The sequence below is a fragment of the Poecile atricapillus genome, chromosome 11 (assembly GCF_030490865.1).
Source record: "Poecile atricapillus isolate bPoeAtr1 chromosome 11, bPoeAtr1.hap1, whole genome shotgun sequence".
Classification (NCBI taxonomy): domain Eukaryota; kingdom Metazoa; phylum Chordata; class Aves; order Passeriformes; family Paridae; genus Poecile; species Poecile atricapillus.
Window position 1 is genome coordinate 12709594 of NC_081259.1, and position 22641 is coordinate 12732234.

Consider the following 22641-nt stretch of genomic DNA (forward strand, 5'->3'; position numbering starts at 1 on the left):
GTATAGTCTACAACAACATTATTCAAAGATCACCCAGGTGAAATTTTTTGACCCATTCCTGTACCCAGAGACGCTGGAATCAGGTATACACGTTAAAATAACCCTGAGTGATTACTGTAAGAGAAATTTTGCAGCACTGTTAAAGAAAACTACAGAATTTTTACAGTAAGTTTCAGTTTAAATATATGATGTTTTCTCTAAAACTGTTACTAATTTCTTTTAAAATTTTAGTTACTTTATTATAGCTACAAGAAAAAGCAATGTAGCCTAGGGGCTTTAGTTTTGCTGCTTCTATTAACAAACAAAGGTCCCTGGCTGCTGAGGACTTGCCAACTGTGAGTACTTCTGTCATACTTAAACAGGGTTTTTTAATCTTTGTCTCCCTTTCAAATGCACTGTGGAGTGGACAATAACGCACTCAGTGCTCTAAAACTGTCTAATACTTAAATCCCCCTTCTATCCAGCCAATTTGGTGTTAAAGTTTTAAAGTGGAAATACATTTATAAAAAATCAAAGCTTCATCTCTTTCACACAGTTAAGATAAGCATAATTATATCTGACTATTTGTGAACACTTTCTTTAACCCAGGGAGAAAAACAAGTATCTGCCTGTAAAAATCATATTAGATTTTTCAACATTATAAAGAAAGTATAATGCTCAAAAATGTACCTGCCAGCACATGGAGGACACAACTAGAAGGAGCCTTTCCGTGTAAGTACAAAATCTTACTGCTTGGCAATTTATGCAGTCCAGAGACTTTGATTCCTTCTCACACACACTTTGTTTCTCCTTGACAGCACAGAGGGGAAAAAAAGCTATAAAATTTGTTTCAGACATCTGAGCTTTTAGGATAGAAACAATATTTAAAATATATTATATTTTAATTACTTTCTGTTAAGACTTTCAAAATTCAAAGCAACATATAATTCTTAATTAACAACAGAAAGACAACAGGGTTCACAACTAATATGTAAACAGAATAATGTAAACATTCAGTGTGTTAAATAAAAAAAATAAAATAGCTACAACAACCTATGAAAAGAGCATCGGATTCAGAAAAGCTGATGAATATTATTCTTTCCTATCTGTTCTTGTTGCAACCAAGACAGTCTGAGATGCTGGTGTTGCCATATGTCTTGTTTGTTCTTAAACACCTTTAAAGGTAGTGTAAAAGTAATTCATTTTCTTAGCTTTGTATTGCTAAATGTACTGTTAAAAACAATGTACGCATTTTCACAATTTTTGTGGGGATATCAGACATACTAAAATCATCACATTTGAAATTATTCTATTGGAATTATATTAATTATTGATTAAATCACTTAAAATGGATGTTTTCTGTTTTTTAAGACACCAGCAGTCTCAAAACCTCTCAGAGAAGGGATATGTATGCTTGGAATCATGGCTATAAAATTAGAAGGCATTTTCTTACAACATCTTGCAGCTTCCGTTAATTCCAAATAAATCCAACAATATTTATTGAAATACTGCTCTTTAGAATTTAGCCAGATTGTTACAAACTCTGCAGCAGTCCCTCCACAAAAGGTGGCCCCAGGCAGTAAAAAGACTGCACCACACCATATGTTCCTCTGACATCTGTAATCAGTTGTTAGAGTCCTCAGAATTTTTACAACATGGCAGTGGGGCTTGCTCTAGGAATGCTGAAAAGATGCACCCACCCCAAAACACCACAGATAAGTCAGAAACACCAGGATGGTATCAGATTTGACAGACTCTCCTCAGGGGCCTGATTCTACCCATGAACAAGTAGCATTGCCCACACCCTGCACTTTGTCAAGCCAGGCAGTGATGAGTTACCAACGTTCAGTCAAGTCTGCTGATATTTTGCCGTTTCTGTCTCACTGTTGAAGACCCTTTGTGAATCCAGCTTTTAGAGTATTAATTAAAACACAAAAATTGCATCCCAGTTCTAGCACTTGTTCATGGAAGGTGACAGCTGCTGGGAATATTAATACAAAAAAGAGTAAGTGAGCTTAAAGATAGAAAAATAGGACACTTGACACAGGAAGAGTCTTTTCCAAGTGAAGACAGCACTGTGAAAAGCAGACTGAGGAAAACAAAATCTAAAGGACCATTTTGAAGAGAGTAACAAGGGTGAAAAGAGAGCACAAAGGCCAATATTGAAGAGCTTTGAGTTTAAAGGACAGAGTGAAGGGGTTCAAAGGCATTATCAGGATAGCAGGAAAGCATTGCAACTTAAGCATCCTGGAATATGAAGAAAAGAAGCCTGTGAAGGCAGTGCAGTTGTCAAAGCAAGAGCTGTCCCATGGCCCAATTTTAAATAATGCTATGAAGACGTGTTTTCAGAATTTTGTAACAAAAGTAATGAAATCTATTTAATAAATATCCAGAAGATTTAAATTTTTTCATATTTTGCTTCAATATAGCCCTTACTTGAGAACATTCATGTTAACACTGACCTGAATGTTACTCAGAGATGAAGACAGGTCCCACACTTTGAGAACTCCAGCTACAGACACTGCAACCAAAGAGTCTTCTGTGAAAAGTTAACAATGACATAGTCAACTTGAAGCCAAATTCAAACAGCACCTACATATTCAGCACTAAAACAAGGATTCTGCAGGACACTGCTTTGAGGACATACCAGTTTTACACAAAAAAAAAAGTAAATTGTACACAGAAATACAAAACATGAAAGCAAACAGTGAATAATGTATTAACAGAAGGCACAGAACTGTGGTGTTGTGCCTTTAATTTCTCTGATATTACAAAACTTATTCATACTTCAATACAAGAAATGAGCTGCTTACAGCCAGTATAGATGATGTTTCTTTCTCCAAAAAACATTTAAAATAAAACAGGACCAATATTAGGAGCCTTAAAAACACCTCTTTTGCTGTCAATGAAACATCAACATCTAGGTAACATCTCTGTGAAACAATTTCATATTAAATGAAGGAACGTATCATCTGTACAGAAATATTTTATCACAATTTGATTTGCCTACATAAATACATGTATAACATATACCTTGAATTCTTGCAGAGTGTACAATGCACATACAATTTATCCAATCAGAAGACTGAGATGATGACAAAGTGTGAAGAACACCCAAAGTTTTAGCATCAATAATAAGAACATCTTGATATTCTCCACAACAAAGAAGCCAACCTTCACCTGTCATTCGGAATGAGCAATGGTAATACTGTCCAAATGGAAAGCAGAGAGTCAGCACACCGAGATACACAAATGGCATGCAGATTTTTCACACCCAACATGTCATAATCAACACTTATCAAACATCAACAAACTTATAAAACATCAACAGCATTTGTGAAACCATACACAATATTGCTAGCGACACTAGCAAGGCACAGAGCTTAGTAAAAGGTGCTTCAGACTGAAAGCAGCAACAGTCCTTCCTAAATATTAGGATTTTTGTAATTTTTGGAAGAAAGTTCAGGTGTTAATTTTCCTATAAATTGCTAAGGAGTTTGAGACTTTACTACTCCATGGGATATTCCTCATTCTGACATTAAATGACCTAGTGTTCAGAAGATTCTCTCAGCAATCACATAAAGGAAAAAAACAGACACAAAGCAAAGGAACAGAGACAGAGTGACTATGAGGATTTCTTTTTTCCTAGGTTTTTTATATGTGCAAGGACACCTGCATTGCATCTCTAGCTGTAATTGTAAACAATTTCTATAAATCCATAAGAAGCCACCTTAAAATAAAGGGAACACTCATGTAGTCAGACAAAAATATCAGATAACCCAAAAAAACTGCACCTCATTTACAAATTTTCTGTACAGTTTTGTTTAATAATAATTCTCATTTTTTCAGTCAACTAACAAGTATCAAAATAAAAGTAGTATCAATAACTGGAAATAGGATGAATAGTACTATATATACTGTGAATAAACAGAGGCAGAAATGCTTAAAATTTACAATTACTGGTACCATTAAATTAGGCTTGATACAGAGGATTTTTAGTCAGTAATTCCTCTGAGAAAATTCCACACTAGTTAAGATCCGCAAATGTTTAAATGTTGACCCTGGTGTTAAATTTCATTTCAAATGGCAAATATTCAGTTTACACTATTTGACATCTGCCATTCATAGCTAAATCATCTACATTGAACAAAAGGAACCTAGTAGAGCAGAGAGGTTAGTAGTTGAATTAAAACCAAACATTAACTATAGCACAAGCAACCATCCCCCATGGAATAACAAGAAAAAAATCTACAACAAAACACACACACACAGAAAAACGCATTTTATTATAACTATCTGAAGGCTGCATTTTAAGAATAGTTTCCCCTCCTAGCAATACTTACTTTTTCGTAAGAAAGTTTTCCTGTTAGATGTTCCTATTTTCCTTTAGTAGCTATCTTGCACAAATTATTGAACAAAAAGCCACAATTAGGTTTAGCTCATTTCTAAAAGAAAGGAAGTACCTATTTTCTACAAGAATTTGCTTCATCTATTTGAAGAATAAGAATGAATATTCTGCCTCTGATCTTCACAAAAAAATGTACAGATTGCCAGCTAATCAGCTAGGCCAGATTTGCCTGCTTCCCCACAGAATTTGTCTGTAACTTCATCTATTAATACCTAATTAAGCACTAGAACATAGCAGGTCATACTGCAGCTCAGATTATAATTTAAGTATTTTGTTTGTGTACATATATCCACTTAAGGAATATATATGCTTTAAGCATATTCACAAATAAAGTTTAGAATAATTCTTAATTTATGTTTTTAGACACATACATAAAAAAAATTAAGAAGTTTGTCTTCCATAATTTTTGTTGGCAATATGTCCAAGCTTTTTCCTCTTCCCTTTACAATTAACAACTGTGCTTGAACTCCTCATATCAAGCAAAGCAGTGTCAGGAAAAACATTTTTCTTCTGGAAGATTTAAAAATCTTGGATTCCAAATTGGCTGTGCTTTGGAGTTACATGAAGGCTCAGGTAGCCATCATTTGGAGCCTTAGTTCCACCCTAGAGTTCCTCACTGAAGAAAAACGGCATTTTAATTAACACAGGAGCCCTGAGCTTCTCCTCTACTAACACATCCAGAAATAAGCCATGTCCCAGAATCAAATCCATAAATGTTGAGCCCCTCAGTCTTACTCACATGTGTATGTCAAACTCTGCCACACTCCAAAATCTAGGTACTTATTTTACCTAGATACAATTTCAACCAGACACATGAAATTATTTGAAGCAATATTGAAAGTCTCTGAAAACAAGGCATTTGTCCTAAAGTTCTGCAATGAATGAAAGTGTATTTTTGAAAATGAAGTGAAGTCTTTTGGAGATCAGGAGTTCAGCATCAAAACAATTCAAAAGTTTAAAAATATGTTTTTCAGCAGATTGTCTCACAATATTTGGCCAGATTACTTGCACTTAAAAACGCCATGAAAAAGCCATAACAAACTCGAAGCTTCCATACAATTTTAACAAGACAAGAGCAAAGATTAAGACCATTTCACTTGGCTACCTGACGCACTTACAGTAAGTTAATCAATATCGCATTTCAAATATTTGCAGCTTAAAAGTAATCAGTCTGAATTGGTTAAGGAATTCAGAGAAACATAAAAGTCTCAATTCTTTCCTTAGAAGAAAAAAACTGAAGAAGAAATAAAAACTACTTATATTGTGACAGGGTCTTTTCTCCTATGTTACAAGCTATATATGTAGAACTGTTTCTGAAAAATATCATGTTAATAAAGCAAAAATCTTGTAATGAACAGAGACCCCATGAAAAGTTGCTATACTTACATGGATTGCTGTATGCCTATAAGGAAGCTTTGCGTTCTCAATGCACTGTCCACTAGTGACATTCCAAACACACATCTCCCTGCCAAAGATAACTTCATATTATTCTCTGTCATTTCCACTCAATTGGCTGGAATAATTTTGTGCCACCAAGTTTTTCTTTAGTGCTGTATTTAAGTGCAGTCTGGTCATTTATAAAGCTTTTTGTTACAGATTGCTGGGTAAGAAAATGTAGTCATTAGGAGGGGATGACATACACTATCTGTTTCTTTTTGTTTTGGTAATTACACCCTGCTGCCTTGCAACCAACCTGACTTTAAGACCAACTCTGGTCTACAACAAATTGCAGGTATACTGACATTACAGCTCGTCAACATGTCACTGTAACTATCTGTCACTGGAACTACATCCTCCTGAAAATGATTCATTTCACTGAACTTAAACCACACGTTTCGAGAAGCATTATGCATCTTCTCCCACATCAGACTTCAGTTCTTGAGGAACAACTTTTGTTAAGAAGAAACAGTGCCATCATGAGGCTGTTCCCGAAATCTGCTCTCAATACACAACCACCTGAGTACCTGTGCAACACTACAGCTACACTTGGGCACATTTAAGGTTGTTTGAGAAAGACACTTTGGCACACCTTCCTTATCTACACATTATTCAACATGCAGTGGGACTGGATTACAAGAGACAATCAAATTTAATGTTGTAAATGAGGCTGTATGAGATATGCTACCACAGCTCAGCAACTGAATGTTAAACTTTGATGCTTTCAAATTTTGTTAAAAATAAAAACATTACTTCCAGAACTGAAACATTCATTTCATTATTTCTGACATTACATTGTAAGAAATTTTCTCTATTGAGACTTAAAGAATACATTGGGAAGAGTATCTTATTATATAAGAAATACTACTTAGTGATTTATATTTTAACCTACCTACTTTCCCATTTTATGTTAAACTCAAAGTATTCTTTCTCAATATTTTTCAGCTGAGCAATACCAGTGTCAAAGGTGGTAGATCCAAAGTCAGAACTTAAGTAAAAGCTTTACACTGTTTGTTAAGCACTTCAGAGCAATTATTTTCTCCTTGTTTATATCAGAACTTTACTGCTTTATGTACATTACTGTGATAGATACATACTTCCAAAAAAGCAAAAATGAGATCAGAATGTGAGAACGTAACTTAAGCTTCTAGATGTTGTATTCAATTTACTGTATGTACTACTAAGGAGTGAGCAATATCACACACTCCATACAGCATATGTTGTAGGACTTTCTTAAGGGCTTTCTTTTCAGGTTTGTCATTTACAGGACATCAGTGAGAACTTATGAATCATTAGATTCACTTACAGACTTCCATATTAGGAGTACAAAAAATAATGTTCAATGCTCATTCTTTTGGGATTAGTAGGTTATAGAAACTCTGAAAATCTAGGGTGGAACAGTGAAGATTATCATAGAATCATCTTCTGTGCAATTCCTTCCATCCACATGAGGAGACTGAAGCTTGAAAATGGCAGAAGTGAATTATTCACAAGCCAGAAAATGCAGTTTGGCAAATCCTCCATCTCCTGAAGACAAGGCTTCCTATTTGTAATTATCTCAACTTCATGCTGCAGCCTTAAAGGGATCAGTGATGGATGCTTTGCCCTTATGTAATACAGATGAGAAGTCAGCAGTAATTTGGTGAAAGTGAACACTTAAATGGGCCAGAAGACAATTCAATCCTACCTTCACACATTCCAAACAAGTCAATGATCCGTTCAGAGATAAAATCTTCAGGATGCAAACATATCTGTATGGTATATCTATAGCAATTTCCTCATTTGGTTCTTAACACTTTCCACCCCAGCTTTCTTGGAAATACAATATCTTTGCTCCCAGTATGATCTGGAAGCAGTACTGCTCTAATAGACCTTCAAAACTGGGTTGAAAAGCAGTTTCATCTCCGAACCCTTGAGTAGAACTGCAGAAGGCAATACAGAATTGGTTCTGTAGATTTCTCACCCTCTCTGCATAAGCAAAACAAACAGCAGCATTGACCACTAGACTGTCTCACTGGACAGGTAATCTTGCAAGATCAAGAAACTTTTTTTTGCAGGTTATCCTTTTTTTTGTATACTCATGACTGAATGAGAATCAGACATGGATCCTAGCAGCTGGAAAGGATAAATAAGCTACTCAGTGAGAAACCAGTAGCCTTAAGGGGCTGTAAGGTACAGGTTGAAGGACAATTGACAGGTACTCTTCATGGAGAGCCGTTTTAAGAGAGCTGCCCTGTTAATTCGAAAAGATACACCCCCCCCCAAAAAAAGGGGGATCTAATTAAACAGACAAAATTGCTTAAGAAAGCCCTTAAGAAAGTAAACATCTAGCCCTAACTATTTTCAACAGATGAAATCCTAAACAGAAGGTCTTTAGAGCCCAGCTGAAAAGGTTATCAAATACTCTTAAGTGTAACCTAGCAGAAATGCAGGAAGTAGTTTGACTCAAGTGACAGACTATGTCATAATAAACAAATAGCAGAAAAGCTGCAAGATCATGGCCCTCTGAAAGGATGTTCTCCAAAAGAACATAACACATTTAAAGACAGAAAAGGAGCACATACGCTTTCAATTCAGTCCATTCTGTGTTTCCATACAAACTGACTGAGGAACCATAAACCAGATCATAGCACATTAGCCTCTTTTACTGGTTCAGTTCTCAAGACTGAGTTCAGGAAGAAACAAAGAAAAATACCATGATATTCAAATGCTGTTGAACTTGCTGATGCCTTCCAATAACCCATTAATTTCCCTTTGAAGAGGGGCTAGCCAACTCCTTTGGATAACTCCTTTTTTTATGTCAACTAAGTGAATATGTGAATCTGCCAAAGCTTTCTGTTGTCCATGGGATGAGCTCTTAGTTGGAACTATGGGATATTAACAATGTAGTCTATTCTAAGTAGCTGCAAACATTTTAATGTCATGGACATTTGACATTTCATGATTTAAGAAATGAATAATTGAATATTTAGTTACCTACCCATTTTCAGTAGCACTTACTACATATGGCTGTTTCTCAAACTCTCTTGCTTTTGCCAGACAAGTTATAGAAGCAGTATGGCCAAAGAGAATTTCTTTAGATGAAATCTAGGAGAATAATATAATGATTTAGCTTAAACAACTTCTGTATAAACTAAGGATATCTAAACCCAAGAGAATATTACTTGTAGATATATATTATTATTAACCTGCTTTATATTTTTATGTTCTCCAGTCATATTTCTAGAATGCAGACAGAATGATGTGGATGAATTTTTATGCAGTTTAACATAAAGCTAAGTTTTCGTATTCATTGCACTCATCTTCTGAAGAACATATGGAACATCAAATGTTATAAAATGGGAAATGTGCAGAACTACTCCTGCCTTCACCCTACAGCATGCATCAAAAGTGGCACAGTGAAGCAGACACTGATCAACTAAAGCTCTTAAATGTGTTTCATACCAAATGTATAAATAATATCTCTGGTTATCATCACTGCATGCAAGTGTTTTAACTGGAAAAGGAAGCCTTATAAAAACGCAAATTTTAAGGCTGTGTTTGAATACAAGTGGAACAATTAACATAAAAAAAGGACCATGGTTCTAGAAACACAGAATAAAAAAATCAGGAACCATTTTCACTCTGCTCCAGTCTCAGTAAAATAAATATGAAATAATTAAAGAAATAATTTGCATCTTAATTACATAAAAAAATAGAAGTTTAATTTTTCTGCTTCTCTCTCTGTAGACAGATTTGGTTTTATAAGTAGATACTTTTTCTTTAAATGACAAGTCATGATCAGGAATTAATTTACAAAAGAAAAAACCTTCACAAGATAGGAATCATGATAATTTTATATATTTACTTGCTGTCATTACTCAGAGCACAGAGTCTCACTTGATAATTCACAGGTCATGCTAATCCATGAAAAAATCTCTGTAGTTTGCAAGTAACAGGCTACTTATATAGGTATTTCACTTTCTGTTTCATGAGTTTCCTATAACAATTATCACACCATCTTGAAAAATTCATCTGAATAAGTGCAAATCTAGATAATGCTATTACCAATAATAAAACTCCGGTCTGTCTATCTGGCAAACTGTAGCACAATGGACACAAACCTGTAAGTCTGATGAAAGATTCCAGAGACAAATTTGTCCTTCTTGGCTTCCTGTAACTATGGTCTGCTGGTCATCTGTGATCATAACAGCAGTGATGCTGTGAGAGGGGGCTGTTCTCCCCCACACAGCCACAGCTGGTACCAGTGTCCTCATGGTCAACACCTGAGAACAAACAAGCCATGGTGATTAAGAAAGATTAAACACAAGGAAAAAAAATCTAAAAAGGGAGGAATTTAATCAACATCTGGAAAGGGAAGCTATAAAATATTGCTGTAAGAAGCTGATGTGGCATTGAAACATTTCTTTGCTGTTGCCAACATGACACAAATAATTTCAGGGACCAGTACTATCAGAATACTGAAACATCAGCAATAAGAGTTGCAAGCTGCCCCACACAGCCTGGTTTAACTCAGATGGGCTCACATTGTTCTCCCTAAATGTGGCTGGTGGAACACACACCTCCCCTGTTCCCTCCAGCCAGCAGTAGCCAACTGCTGGAGCAGAGATGGCACAGGAGCAGGATGTCAATAAAGACTCTGTGGTTTCCAGGAGGATAAGGCAAAAGAAAGATAATATGGCCAAAGGAGAGAACTGGTGACAGGTCAGAGAGGAAGGGAAAAATGAGGCCCAAGATGGCAAAGCACTGCATTCCCAACCAATCTGTTGCATCTCTTAGAGACAAGAACCAAAATAAAGGTTAATAAACCTTTAAACCTAATAAATTACGCTTAGAGAAACTGTAACCCAGCACAACAGCAGCTGAAAGCAGGGATGCAGACAAGATGTTTTCATGATTATTAATAAAAACCTTAAGTAACACGGAACTAAAGGAATGGTCTTACTTCGTGACAAGAAAATGAGATAAAGGACCCAGCTATGAGAAAAAAGACTGAAAACACTGGTATGCCAGACTGATGAGGTCCTGCTGTACAACCTTAATAGGCTGAGGGCAGAGGAAGAAGAATCTAAGAAAAAATTGAGGTCGAGTTTATTAGGCTAAATCTCAGTTTCATTTAAAGGCTCTTTGTGGATATGTAAAAATCCTGAGACTTGTTATTGTTCCCAGCATTAGAATCTGTCTTTTCTAAAACTTTTTTTTTTTTTTAAATCTCCAGTCATATGAAATTAATGGTGAATACTGAAATCCTTTTCCCTTGCATTTTATGCCCTGAAATAAAAGCTGTTCTGGACAACCTTTAATGACATGTATTTACTTATCAGGTAAACTAGAAAAGGTTGTCATTTTCATAGGACTTATAAAGGGAAGGCTACCAAAAGAGTTTGATAAGCCAAATCCTGCATCTTTAAAATGCATTTGCCTGCATATCATGTAGTTATTTATACTTGTACCATGGGAGTGCTCAATTAGTATAAAACACCACAAGGAAGCACAATTAAGGTTTGTACTGCATTGACTATTAAGTCATAAATTATATTTTCTTATAATGGAAGCATAGAATCAAGCTCACTATTCTTAGCCAAAGACCTAGTGCTGAGAAAGTGATGAGTAACAGAACTCAAACCAACAGATGTTAAAAAGAAAACAAACTGATAGAATTTGCTGATGTAGAGATGATCTATCTGCAGACAGTTCAGTTACTCATGAGTAACAGGAATAAAAAACTACTGCTCCTGACAAAACACTGGTTGTAAGAGAATGAATTTAGACTGAAATGTTACGAGAATATTTTGTATGTTTTCCTTCATATTACAATTGAAGCCCAAGAGAAGGAAAGCAGAAGGTATATGAATTTTTGTATTAATACAGTCCTTAGCATTTTTCTCCACTTGCTTCTTGGTTTTTTGGATGAAGATATTATGATGCACAAGCAGTTTGAATTAAACCTTTGCTTCTTAGTGTAGCATGACTTCACTAGAAGTACAGCATATCCACATGGATATATTCTACCTGAAAATACTCAGCTTAACCAAATTTTTTAGCGATACTGATGGCACATGAACTTTTTTGAAATCAAATCAACAGATATTTATCAGGCTGTTCCTTTTAAAAAGGTAAAAGCTGTTTTTACAAAGTCAAATATTGCCCAAGGCATATCAAGCTGCATGTCGCTTATCAGCACGTGTCAAATTCCTCCAGCTCTGCCCACTCAAGCATGTCTGATTTGCAGTATTAACCCATAATTCAACTTGAAATCACGTTTCTCAGTCCTCAGTGCCCATTTTTCCCTGCTTACAGCCTAATAAGCTTATTTGTGCCGCCCTTATAACCAAACTGTTAGAGTGCTCTCTCATTACTGAAAAGCTCTGGTTTTAGTTAAAACCATACCAGCCTATCCCATCCCTAACATGGTTCCATCTCTGCTATTCTGTCTCTACTTCCTTTTCACACTGAAATCACGCCAAAAACCAAAGCTGGAATATCATCCACATTTTCACAGCTCCAAGGACTTTGTCTGTACTACTTTAGTAATTTTGGACCATTTGTGTAGTACTAAAGCTTAATTTGGAAAGCTGAATACACTACCTCTTATTCTACAGGAGCCATGACATATTTAAAACTCTAATCAAAAGCTTTAAGAGGCCAGAAAGCCAAAGGTCTGACCTTGAATGCCTTACTAAGCACATATTTATGCAAGGTCTTTTCCTCATCACTCAGCTTTTTTGACTAGGTCTGGTCATGAACTGACAAGAACGAAAAAGGTCAGATTATACCACAAAGAATCAGTTCCATCATAACTTAACATATTCTTTCCCCATATATACTAAGTGCATCTTGACTTTGACTCCTCTACTGACCTTAAAACAAGATGAAACAATTGTTAGCTTCTCTATTGGGCTCATCTCAGACCTTCCAATCACCGCTACATAATTACTGCTTAACCTCAGTACACATCCCTTCCCTGAGCTGCGTTTTCTCAAAATAAAAATTATAACCTTAAAGCCAGTGGCCTGAGAACATGAAGGGTTAGAAGGGCAGACGGGCTGAGGTCTCAGGAGCTTGCACACCCATGCACTCATAGTGATCTGAAGTGAGAAATCTGGGTTCTGTTTTTGCCCCACTGAAGATTGCGGCACATATTCCCTACTGGTCCTTGCACTTCCAGTGCTTGCTCAAAAGCCTAATGGAAGTTTTTTATGACACATCCTCAAGATGTTAAACTATTACCTTTAGTTGTAAGAATGATGTTTCTTGATAAAGAAAATACATACCCTGATCTTTAAATGAATTAAGAAATAACACTTCTGATAAATATATATACACCAAAGTTCTTAAAATGAGGAGCTAAGCTCCCCCTAGGGATCTAATCTCAAATAGTTCATCTTCTAAAATGCTGGTTGTGACAGCATTCTTTCTCATCACTATAATCCATAAAAAAACTACCAAATGCAAATTTATAGTTTATTTATAGAAGGAGAAAGACTTCTTACAACACAATATCACTTTACAGGTAACATTTAACCTGCCAAACCAACATTTTTTAATTTGTAGCCATACTTATTTCATGTTTCCTACGCATTCCAAGCTGTCAATAGAAGACCACTTTCTTAAAAGTCCAGTAAAATGTCTGGCAGTCAATGCAGGCACAAACTAAAACAAAACATTGCAGAAATTTGCTTGTGGCCCTGAAAATATTAAGATATCAGCAGAATTTAGCTGTTTGCATTGGATTCATTAAGTTCTCCCCATGCAAACCCCATTATATTCATCCTTGTAGTAAAGGAAACCTTAGGAAGTAAAATTTAGGCTGAACCTAAATTTTTTTCATTATCAGTTCCTATGGTTTTTGTATTTCTAATCTATCTCCTTTTCCTGTTCTTGTCTGTTCTTTGGTTTTGTCTGACAAATTCTCTTAAGTTTCTACACAAGAAAATAAAGTTCTATCAATATTGGTTTTACTCTTAGTAAAAGGTTAATAATTTTTCTTGAAAGTAGCTTTGCAGTCTACTGGTCCATTCTAGCCTGCTTTCACAATTTCCTCTATTTTATGATATAAACATTGTACTCTCCTTGAGGATGTTGCATACCACCTCTGGTAGTCCACTTTAAGATGTGACGAGACTTTCCTCAAAACCTGTTGGGCTACACCCGAAAGGGCTGGAGTCACTGCTCAGCGACACCCACACTGCCCTGGCGATGGAGATGTCCTGCTCCTGTAGTCCCAGGGAGCAGGGCACTGGGACCAGCAATCGATACAACCCATTTTAACTAGCAAGAAGCACCTGGTAATACCTTGTTTGTATTTCTTGAACGAGTGACACAAGAAACACTTATTTCATTCCACACAATAATTCACCACAATCAGAAGGAGCACAGTAAGGGCAACACCATCTCCCAGCTGCTGATTACATCAAAGGTTTGCAGCACAAATTCAATTTTATGATGTTAATCTCAACCTGCCACTCAGAAATTTTCTCTGAGGGATATGATTTTTTTCTCTGGATTTCATTTTAAGAATGATTTTCTTCTTCTACAATCAATAAAGATATGTTTTCATCAAAAGACTCTATCTTGGCAGAATTCAATTGGCCATCTCAAAACCTTTTGGTGACACAATATTAATTAAGATAGTTTATGTTGCACCTAAGCTGGAAAATGGGGCAGTGAAAACATAGCAACCCAACATTTGTGCTTTTCACACTGTCATAAGGTACAGTAAAACAATCTTCACTTCCTTGAAGTTCCTTTTTTACCTCACAAACTGTTAAATTATATTAAGCTCCCCAGAAAAATATCACATGCTTTTTGGCTAAGCAGATAAATTAAAAATGTGTCCAAAAATATGAATTTCCACTTTTTTCAGTGGTCATTAAAGGCTTCAATAGCAAAGCTGTTTAAACATGTTAGACAACAATTAATGCATGTGAGCTAGCAAACTCTGTTTTAAATCCCATATATCAAGCACATAAACTAAGTTTAATCAAAAAATGGAACATATAATTCGTGTGTGGAGCCATAAAAGAGATCTTCTCTTAAAGAAAAAAAAAACACATTTACTTTTACTGTCTGAAATATGATGTCTGAATATCCTATGAACTACAAGAATGGATATGTGCAGGAAATTAAGCTTTGCTTAGGCATTATGCAGAACTATAAGCATACGAGTTATTTGTCACTTCTAAAGCATGGAGCATAGAAAAAGTATCACCTTAAGTCATCTCCAGTGGAGCTACTCACATCCAAATGGTGAAATGCTTTGCAGGAACAGACTTTCCATCAGGTTTTAGGACAATCACACATCAATTCTTACAGGAAAGCACATGTGACAGAATGGGCCATCAGTCTCTGCAGAAAGCTTTGATTTCTATGAAATTTCATCTTACTCAAAGATTTTACCCTCAGTTTTATACACATTCAGTCATGCCTGGGTTTATTGAAAATAACAGTTTTTTTCTGCAAGAAGGTGCTCCATCCTCATGCTAGTAAAGGAAGAGCTCCTTACATTTTCTTAATTATAAATTGTTTTTTGAGCAAAAACACATTTATGCCCTTTAAAGAGTCAATGATCCCAACATAATCCTATATGAATCAAAGGACCTACTAAGGTAATGTTATCTCCAAGTTTATGGTCTCCAGAACTTGGAAAGTGTAGAGATTAATAAACTGAGTCTGTGTCAAAACATCCCACAGATGTAAGCAAATCCGCTTGTAAACAACAAGAGCTTTGACTGACTTACATTTTATGAAATATCACAAATGCTGCAATGAACTTAATTATGAACTTAGCCATAATTACAAAATTCAACTTTAATTACACTGTTTTAACACAAAAAAACCTGTGCAATCTGGTAAAGACAAGATACGTGAAAGTTAAACCCAAAATTTACAGGATCTCAAATTGACAGGCAGGGAATGTGAATCAAAGTTTTAAGTCAATTTTGTCTTCCTTAAGTGACCTTGAATTCATAATAAACCCTGTTGATAACAGAAAGGTAATGTTTTTGGTTCTGCTACACTGTACTCTGGACTGTTTAAACAACAAACAAAATTGGAATCAGATGGTGAAAATAAAACATCCAGAACATTTCACCAGCCCTTGTTTTTTTGACTATCATGTAATAATCATTAATTAGTGGTATAAGCAATTGTATTTTACTAAAATTTCTAAATTCTGACAAGCTAATTTTTTCTATTTTACACTTTGGATACTCTCAATTAACAAACAGACCTCTCTGCAGTGTTCTTCGCTACAGGGCATGTAGATGTTTAATGTAAACAACTCTGAATAACTTGCTATATACACAGTCTAACCTGCTTAGGTAAAAAGACAGTGTTTATTATGAAGCAGGATTGAAGTCCAAAACTTATTCAATCCATTGCAGCTTATGGATTGCAGTTTTCTTTACAGTGAGCTTCAAATTCTAGTACTGAAATGTCTTTAAATGATAAAAACCCGTCACATAATCAGTCCTACTGACACAAACCTTTGAGCAGACCTACCTCACCACAACAGCCATTTTTGCAATGAGTAATCCCAAAAAAAAACATAGTTCTGTACCAGGGACATTACTGACATGCTAAAATTTCATTACATATTAAAACAACCATTACTATTTCTAGCGCCAGCTAAAAAGTAATTGTGACAGAAATGCCGCAAGACTCTTAAGTGAGCTATCCTAATTAATTATTAATTGAGCAAGTCTCAAAAGAATCCCGCTGTTTAACCAGAACTATTTGCAAGAAAAAATGGGACTGCTGAAAAGAAAAAAAATATTTTAAAAAAATAAATAAAAAAACTTGTATTCTTTGCATCTACCCAGTAAGGAATACTCCGTAATGAATCACCAAAATAGCACAAAAGCATTTTCACACTTCAAAGAGCTAATATTTTGTACTCTCTGTGTTCTCATATTACTAGCTCTCTCCAATTAATCCAGTGAACAGATACATGCCGAGGTAATTGATGGAATCTATGCAATTCACTAAACTACTCTGAAAACAGAAATAACAAACATCTAGCAACACAAACCACAGCCGAAAGTCACGAAGTTGAGGCTACACGTGCAGCAGATCAACAAAGCCTCCCAGAAACGGAAGAAATTTGCCCAAGTAAGAAAGAATAAACACTGCTTCGGCTAAAAAGTCTTCTCACCCACCACAGCAGCTCTGGGGAACCCACTCTTGTCAAAGCTGACAAACCTGAGGAAGAGGAGCCTTAGGGCGGCACAGGGCATCCCCAGCGGGACGAGGGGCAGCAGCCCCGGCAGGACAGAGGGGGGACGAGGGGCAGCAGCCGGGAGCTGCCCTTAGCTCCAGCGGCTCCCAGGCACCGCTCGGGGCAGGGAGGGCTCTGAAGGGAGGGGGAGGCAGCCGGGACAGGTTTTATCCCGCTCGGCAGCGGCAGCAGCCGGCACGGGCAGTGCGGGCCGGATCCAGCCGGCGCTCCCCAGAGGCACCGCCGCCCTCAGCCCGGGGAGCTCCCGGTGAGCCAAGGAGCTGCTCCCTGCCCCGGCTGCTCCCTGCCCCGGCTGCTCCGGGCGAAACACGGCCTGGAGCAAAATGACATCGGGAAAAGCCGGGCTGCAGCCGCTGCGCTCCCCTCACGGAGCCTCACCCGCCTGCCGAGGGATGGGCAGGGGCCCAGCCCAGCCATCAAAGCTCCTGCGCGGGGCAATGAGGCAGAGGAAGGTTCTTATCTGCCCGGCCTGCCTCAAGTAGGGTGAAAAGAACATTTCCGCTGGCAGGAGGCGGGTGGGGTGTGATTTTCCTCGAGTGGGGTGTGATTTTCCTCGGGTGGGGTGTGATTTCCCGCAGGTATGGTGTGATTTCCCTCAGGTGGGGTGTGATTTTCCTCGGGTGGGGTGTGATTTCCCGCAGGTATGGTGTTATTTCCCGCAGGTATGGTGTGATTTTCCTCGGGTGGGGTGTGATTCCCCCAGGTGTGGGACCAGCAGCAGCTGAGGGAAGTTCGAGGCCCTTGCCCAGTGAGCTGTGTGCGCACATGGTGGCGTGAGGGCTGTGCGTCGGCGAGAATGCGTCTTGAAAATTCAGGTGTTTCTTTTTGAGAAAAATGAATAAACTGCACTGAATGAATACCGTAAGAACGCGAAACGTGATGTGTGTTCATCATTTTTTGTTCGAAGGTCAGTCCCAGAGAAGCTCAGAGATTCTTGTGAGGAGCGGAGCTGAACGGGCTGTGCAGTGCACAGGTGAGTTCATCTTAACTACAGAAAGACATAGTCACAGTCACATCTAGGGCTGGAAACAATATCATGAGAGTCATTATATATGAAGAAAATTCTCTTCTCTAAAGGCATACCTTCCTACGTTTGCCTGAAATATACAGGAAGTTGGAAGGATGTCAAGAGATTTAACTATATTTTTTTCCCTATTTTAATATAATAAATGTAGTAGCTGAAGTATGCAGTGTTTTTATTTTAGTATTACTGAATTCAGATTTACAGCAAGACTATTTCCCCAAGATATTGGCCTAGACTTAAATAGTAATGTTCTCAAATGTGCTAATGTTTTTACAGTCTGCGTCAATAGGCTTTGTTTTATAGGTATGTGAATGCAATAAAAAAGGACAAAAGCATGTAAAGTAATTTGTTGAAACATGTTTCTTGCAAACTTTATTCCTAGCACTCTGGAATTTAGATTACAAAATGTTTTTAATACAATAAAATAAAAAACTTTGAAGAGGAGACTTCTTAAATCACTTACCATATGAATCATTTTATGTAAGCAAATTATAAGTCCTGAAAATAGAGCTTTAATGTAAAGGGTGATATTTGATAAAACTGTATCAGGCCAACTGAACACTGAAACATGGTATGTCAGATGAAAACTTATAAAGGTACTTCTTTTTCTGGGCTTGTTTATGGAGATTTTAGTAACAATTATATTGAAAGTAAAATGAGATGATACAAGTCAACTTACTTTAGAAACCTTAACACTATTTTTCTCAGAAAAAGTGAAAGAACACTAGCCCTTTAAAGTCAGAAGTGGTAACTGGAACCTCAGCTGAAATTTTTATAATCAAAAAATGCTATCAAGAAAGTGAAATAATTGTATGAGACCAAGTAACCTAACAGATAAACTAGATACTGCTTGTGCTTTTTGACAGTTCAGGTGAGTTTCAAATTCTGCCTGTGAACCTAAATAAATTATTTTGACAGCTTCTCCTTAATCTCTGATACATGGAGGTTTCCATAACAAAAACTGTCACATATGTTTTGGCACAATTTGACACAAAGGGAAGGTCACACCAAAGACCTTTAATTGCATCTTACGCTCAGACAGGGTCACACAACTGTGCGACTTCTATTTTGTCTTTCAGCATTGTATTTGTTACCTTGGGAAAACAGCTCACTTCATAAAAGTAATACACATTAATACCACAGAACTATATTTCACACAATCCTAGAATAGTTGGGGTGGGAAGGGACCCTAAAGACCATCTAGTTCCAAGCCTGTGTCATGGGCAGGGATGCCTTCCATTAGACCAGGTTACACAGAGCCCATTTCAACTGCACCTTGAATCCTTTTAGGGTTGGGGCATCCACAGCTTCTCTGGGCAGCCCCTTCCACTGTTTTACCACCCTCATGGAAAAGAATTTCTAATGCCTAATCTAAACCTTCCCTCATTCCTCCTTGTCCTGTCACTACATACCCTAGCCCAAAGTCCCTGCAGCTTCCTTGTAGGCCACCTTCAGGCAATCAGTATAAGACTTCTGCTGAAAATTGTACTGTTCACATTCCACTGTTCTTGTAAAAATAATGACTTGGTTCTGAAAAAAAATTGTATGACTTATAGATACCACAAGATTTTAATTTGACATTGTTGAGGGTTTGGGAACTCTGTTGTAATTTCTTTTAAGAAACTAGAAAGGGAGATTTTGAAGCATGTTTCAAGAACAGGATCAAGGATTTTAGTTATAATGCCAAAAAATGGACTTGAGGTGAGTATGACAATGAACCAGTTATTGAAATCATTGTTGGAACTTCTGCATGTTTTTTTCTGAAAGTGTTGATATGATGATCAGGTTCACAGAGCTTTGGATTCTCATTCTTCTTTTCCTGTGAAATACTGCCTTGCTGTGTCCCTTTCTCAATATCCATGGTTTAGCCATCTCATTACTTCCTTGAACAAAGAGAATCACTGAATAGTGCCATTATGCCACTGAGAAATCCCCTGTAGGCCATAGCAGTAGTAGGAAAAGTAATTAGATGAGGTTTAAGATTTGATCCCTTAATTATTTTCTGGTGTTCAATATTTTTTCATGTAAACACTTTAATATTTTTTACATAAGTAAAAATACACATACAGATTAGGTTAAAAATGTGGCAAAGACAAGATTCACAGAGGAAGATAAAATTGCTAAGTTGTTCTTCCGTATTTCCCTGTTTTGTGCAGTGGTTCTTCAGAACAGCCTGCATTATGAGAAGACAGAATGAACAGATTCATCAAACCTGCTGTAATGTCTGCTGGGTTTGCATTTGAAAGCAAACTATAAGAATTATCTTGGTTCAACTTTTATGAGTAACTTGTGATGTTTACAGAATATTCTTGAATTGAAATCCATCGTGAATCAACATTGGGCAGGGGCATTTCAGAGATGAGCATGGACACAAAGTGGAGACAGGGAACAGTGTGGGCATGGGAAAAATCTCTTCTGAAGGAAGTCAGGCTTCTTTCCCAAAGTTAGTTTTCTGAATCACAGCTACAGGCATCAGCTGAATGCTGGTTGCATTCCTTGGGCACAGCATTCATAGGCTGTTACAGAAAGCTTGCATTCTAATTCCAGCTCTTTTCTTAATTGTTGGTTGGCACACCACTTCATCTCATTTTATCCAAACATAATTCTTTGTAACAGAATGTGTAAAATGAAATTTTGTTTTGGAAAGTATTTTTCAGATTCTTTTGTTGAAGAAGTTTCATTTTGGCTTGATGAACTGCTGCTTGATTCAGAAATGCAGTGTTGCACTGCAGACTTGAGTATTCATATAATTGGGAAACACTGTGCAGCCAATTTGCCCATCAGTGGTTGACTTTTCCCATCTCTAATTTAATAAAAAATTATATTTACTTCCATTGTGTAAAGCTTTGACAACTATTAATGAAAAACACGCCAAAAATTTGGAAAAAATCCTATACAAATGTGAAAAATCGGGCCTGTTTCTTATGATCTGGGGTTGTATAGGTACCTGTACATTCATAATTCTCACAAAAAATAATATTCACTCACTATTTTATTAATCATTCAGATGATCTATTGTTTTCAGTCTCTGTTTTTATTGTCATCATCATCCAATAATTAATTTCTCCAGTTTTCTTCTTTTCATCTTCTTTTAAAGATTTTTCATCTTTATCTGAATGGGTGGCAAAGACATTTCAATAAACTGAAATATTTATCTGGCCTAAATTAGCAATCAAGGCATGTTTCTGAGATGAATAAGAGCAATTAGTGGTTAACAACGTTGTTGACAGATGTCACACACTGAAATATGAAATAGCATTAGCTTAGATTGCATTACGGGATAGTTGTCAAGTAGTGAGAATTTATTGTATTACTCTATGTATAATGTGATGAAATATTGATGAAAAAATGTCACATTTCATGTCAATGGAGCTATTGTTTGCACAGATAAGCTATGGATGTGTTCACCATTGGCTAGACTTCTGGAGGATGCTCTTGATTAAATCAGCAAACCGTTATGAGAATAAATGTAATTTCACAAATTGCTGTCAGATAAATTGGTGAGATAAGCCTGTACTTGTTACATTGTGGAAATAAAGGCAGGCAGTGTCTGGTAATACAGAATTCAACATCTTAATTTTCTAACTGTATTTACAAACTGTAGGGGCTTTTTGAGTTTTTCCCTAAAAATGATAAAACTTTACACACCAAATCCGACTAAGGGGTAGTATCACAACATTATTAATTTTAAAATATGAGTAATAAGTACGAGTTTGCTTATTTATTTTAATTAGCAAGGGCTGTCATGCTCAATTTTAGCCACGAGAGGGAGCAAAGTGCAGACAGGTAAAACAAATCAGCTCTTTCTGCTCGTCCTGCAAAACGTGGATTGTTTAATTGCAGTTTAACTGCATTTGGAGCTCGTAGAAGGAACCTCCTTATTTTGTCCTTCTCGTAAATATTTTTGAGCCCTTTTTCCTTGCTATAATTCCTCACTTCACACTTTTGCCTTGCAAGATTGTACATATAAAAATGGATTTATTACTCATTCTTTGTGATTTTCTGAGGAAAAGTGTACAAAGGTGGAAAAATATAAGGGAATTTTTGTAACAAATTTTACCAGTTTTAAAATTTCTTATTATAAGGATCATGGCCACACCTTTCCTAGTAGTCTTGATTCTGTAAGACCATATATATTTTTTTCTAAGAGTTCCTTGCTTAATATTTTTGTGGGTTATGAGAATCCAAGAGAAAGACATTATTTATTGTTTTTCTACAGAAACGGGATGAGAAATATTTGCATTTCTTGTAGGTATATATTTAATGTAGCTTTATGGTACAAAGTAATTTTTTTTTAAAGGATAGGCTGAAAAAGCTGAGCTATTATAGATACCTTAAAATATTCATTCAAACACTTCTTGTGTATTTATTTAACAGATACAGGAAATAAAGAAACCTCAATTTTTTTTTTTTATTTCTGCTATGGTTTCATGGCTTCTTTGTAATACAAATATTTTAAAGTGAGCTGAAGAGAGAGTTATGATCTTAAAAACATGGGTACAGAGCTGATGTAGATTAAAAGCAGTCCATTGAGAGGAATGGAGCATTTTTGAA

The 22641-nt window shown here is 36.5% G+C and overlaps 1 protein-coding gene and 1 long non-coding RNA gene across 3 annotated transcripts in view; one reads left to right on the plus strand and one right to left on the minus strand.

Moving 5' to 3' along the window:
- The window catches only part of WDR72 (WD repeat domain 72), a 99890-nt gene extending 82632 nt beyond the window's left edge, over positions 1-17258 (minus strand). Inside the window, exons 1-7 of one of the 2 annotated variants that reach the window (XM_058847291.1) lie at positions 17027-17258; positions 9928-10089; positions 8805-8911; positions 5774-5852; positions 3013-3187; positions 2442-2518; positions 670-789 (exon numbers count right to left, since the gene is read on the minus strand). In XM_058847291.1, coding sequence (XP_058703274.1) covers positions 670-789; positions 2442-2518; positions 3013-3187; positions 5774-5852; positions 8805-8911; positions 9928-10080 — 711 coding nt within the window. In that variant the 5' untranslated portion in view covers positions 10081-10089; positions 17027-17258. Of the gene's footprint in view, positions 1-669; positions 790-2441; positions 2519-3012; positions 3188-5773; positions 5853-8804; positions 8912-9927; positions 10090-17026 lie in introns of those variants that run through there. The other variant, XM_058847292.1, reaches the window with a different exon arrangement.
- Positions 17259-17409: 151 nt separating this feature from the next.
- Positions 17410-21146, plus strand: LOC131583308 (uncharacterized). Its single transcript, XR_009278478.1, has 3 exons — positions 17410-17541; positions 17971-18036; positions 20244-21146. It is a non-coding gene; the product is annotated as an uncharacterized LOC131583308 (long non-coding RNA).
- Positions 21147-22641: the final 1495 nt, after the last annotated feature.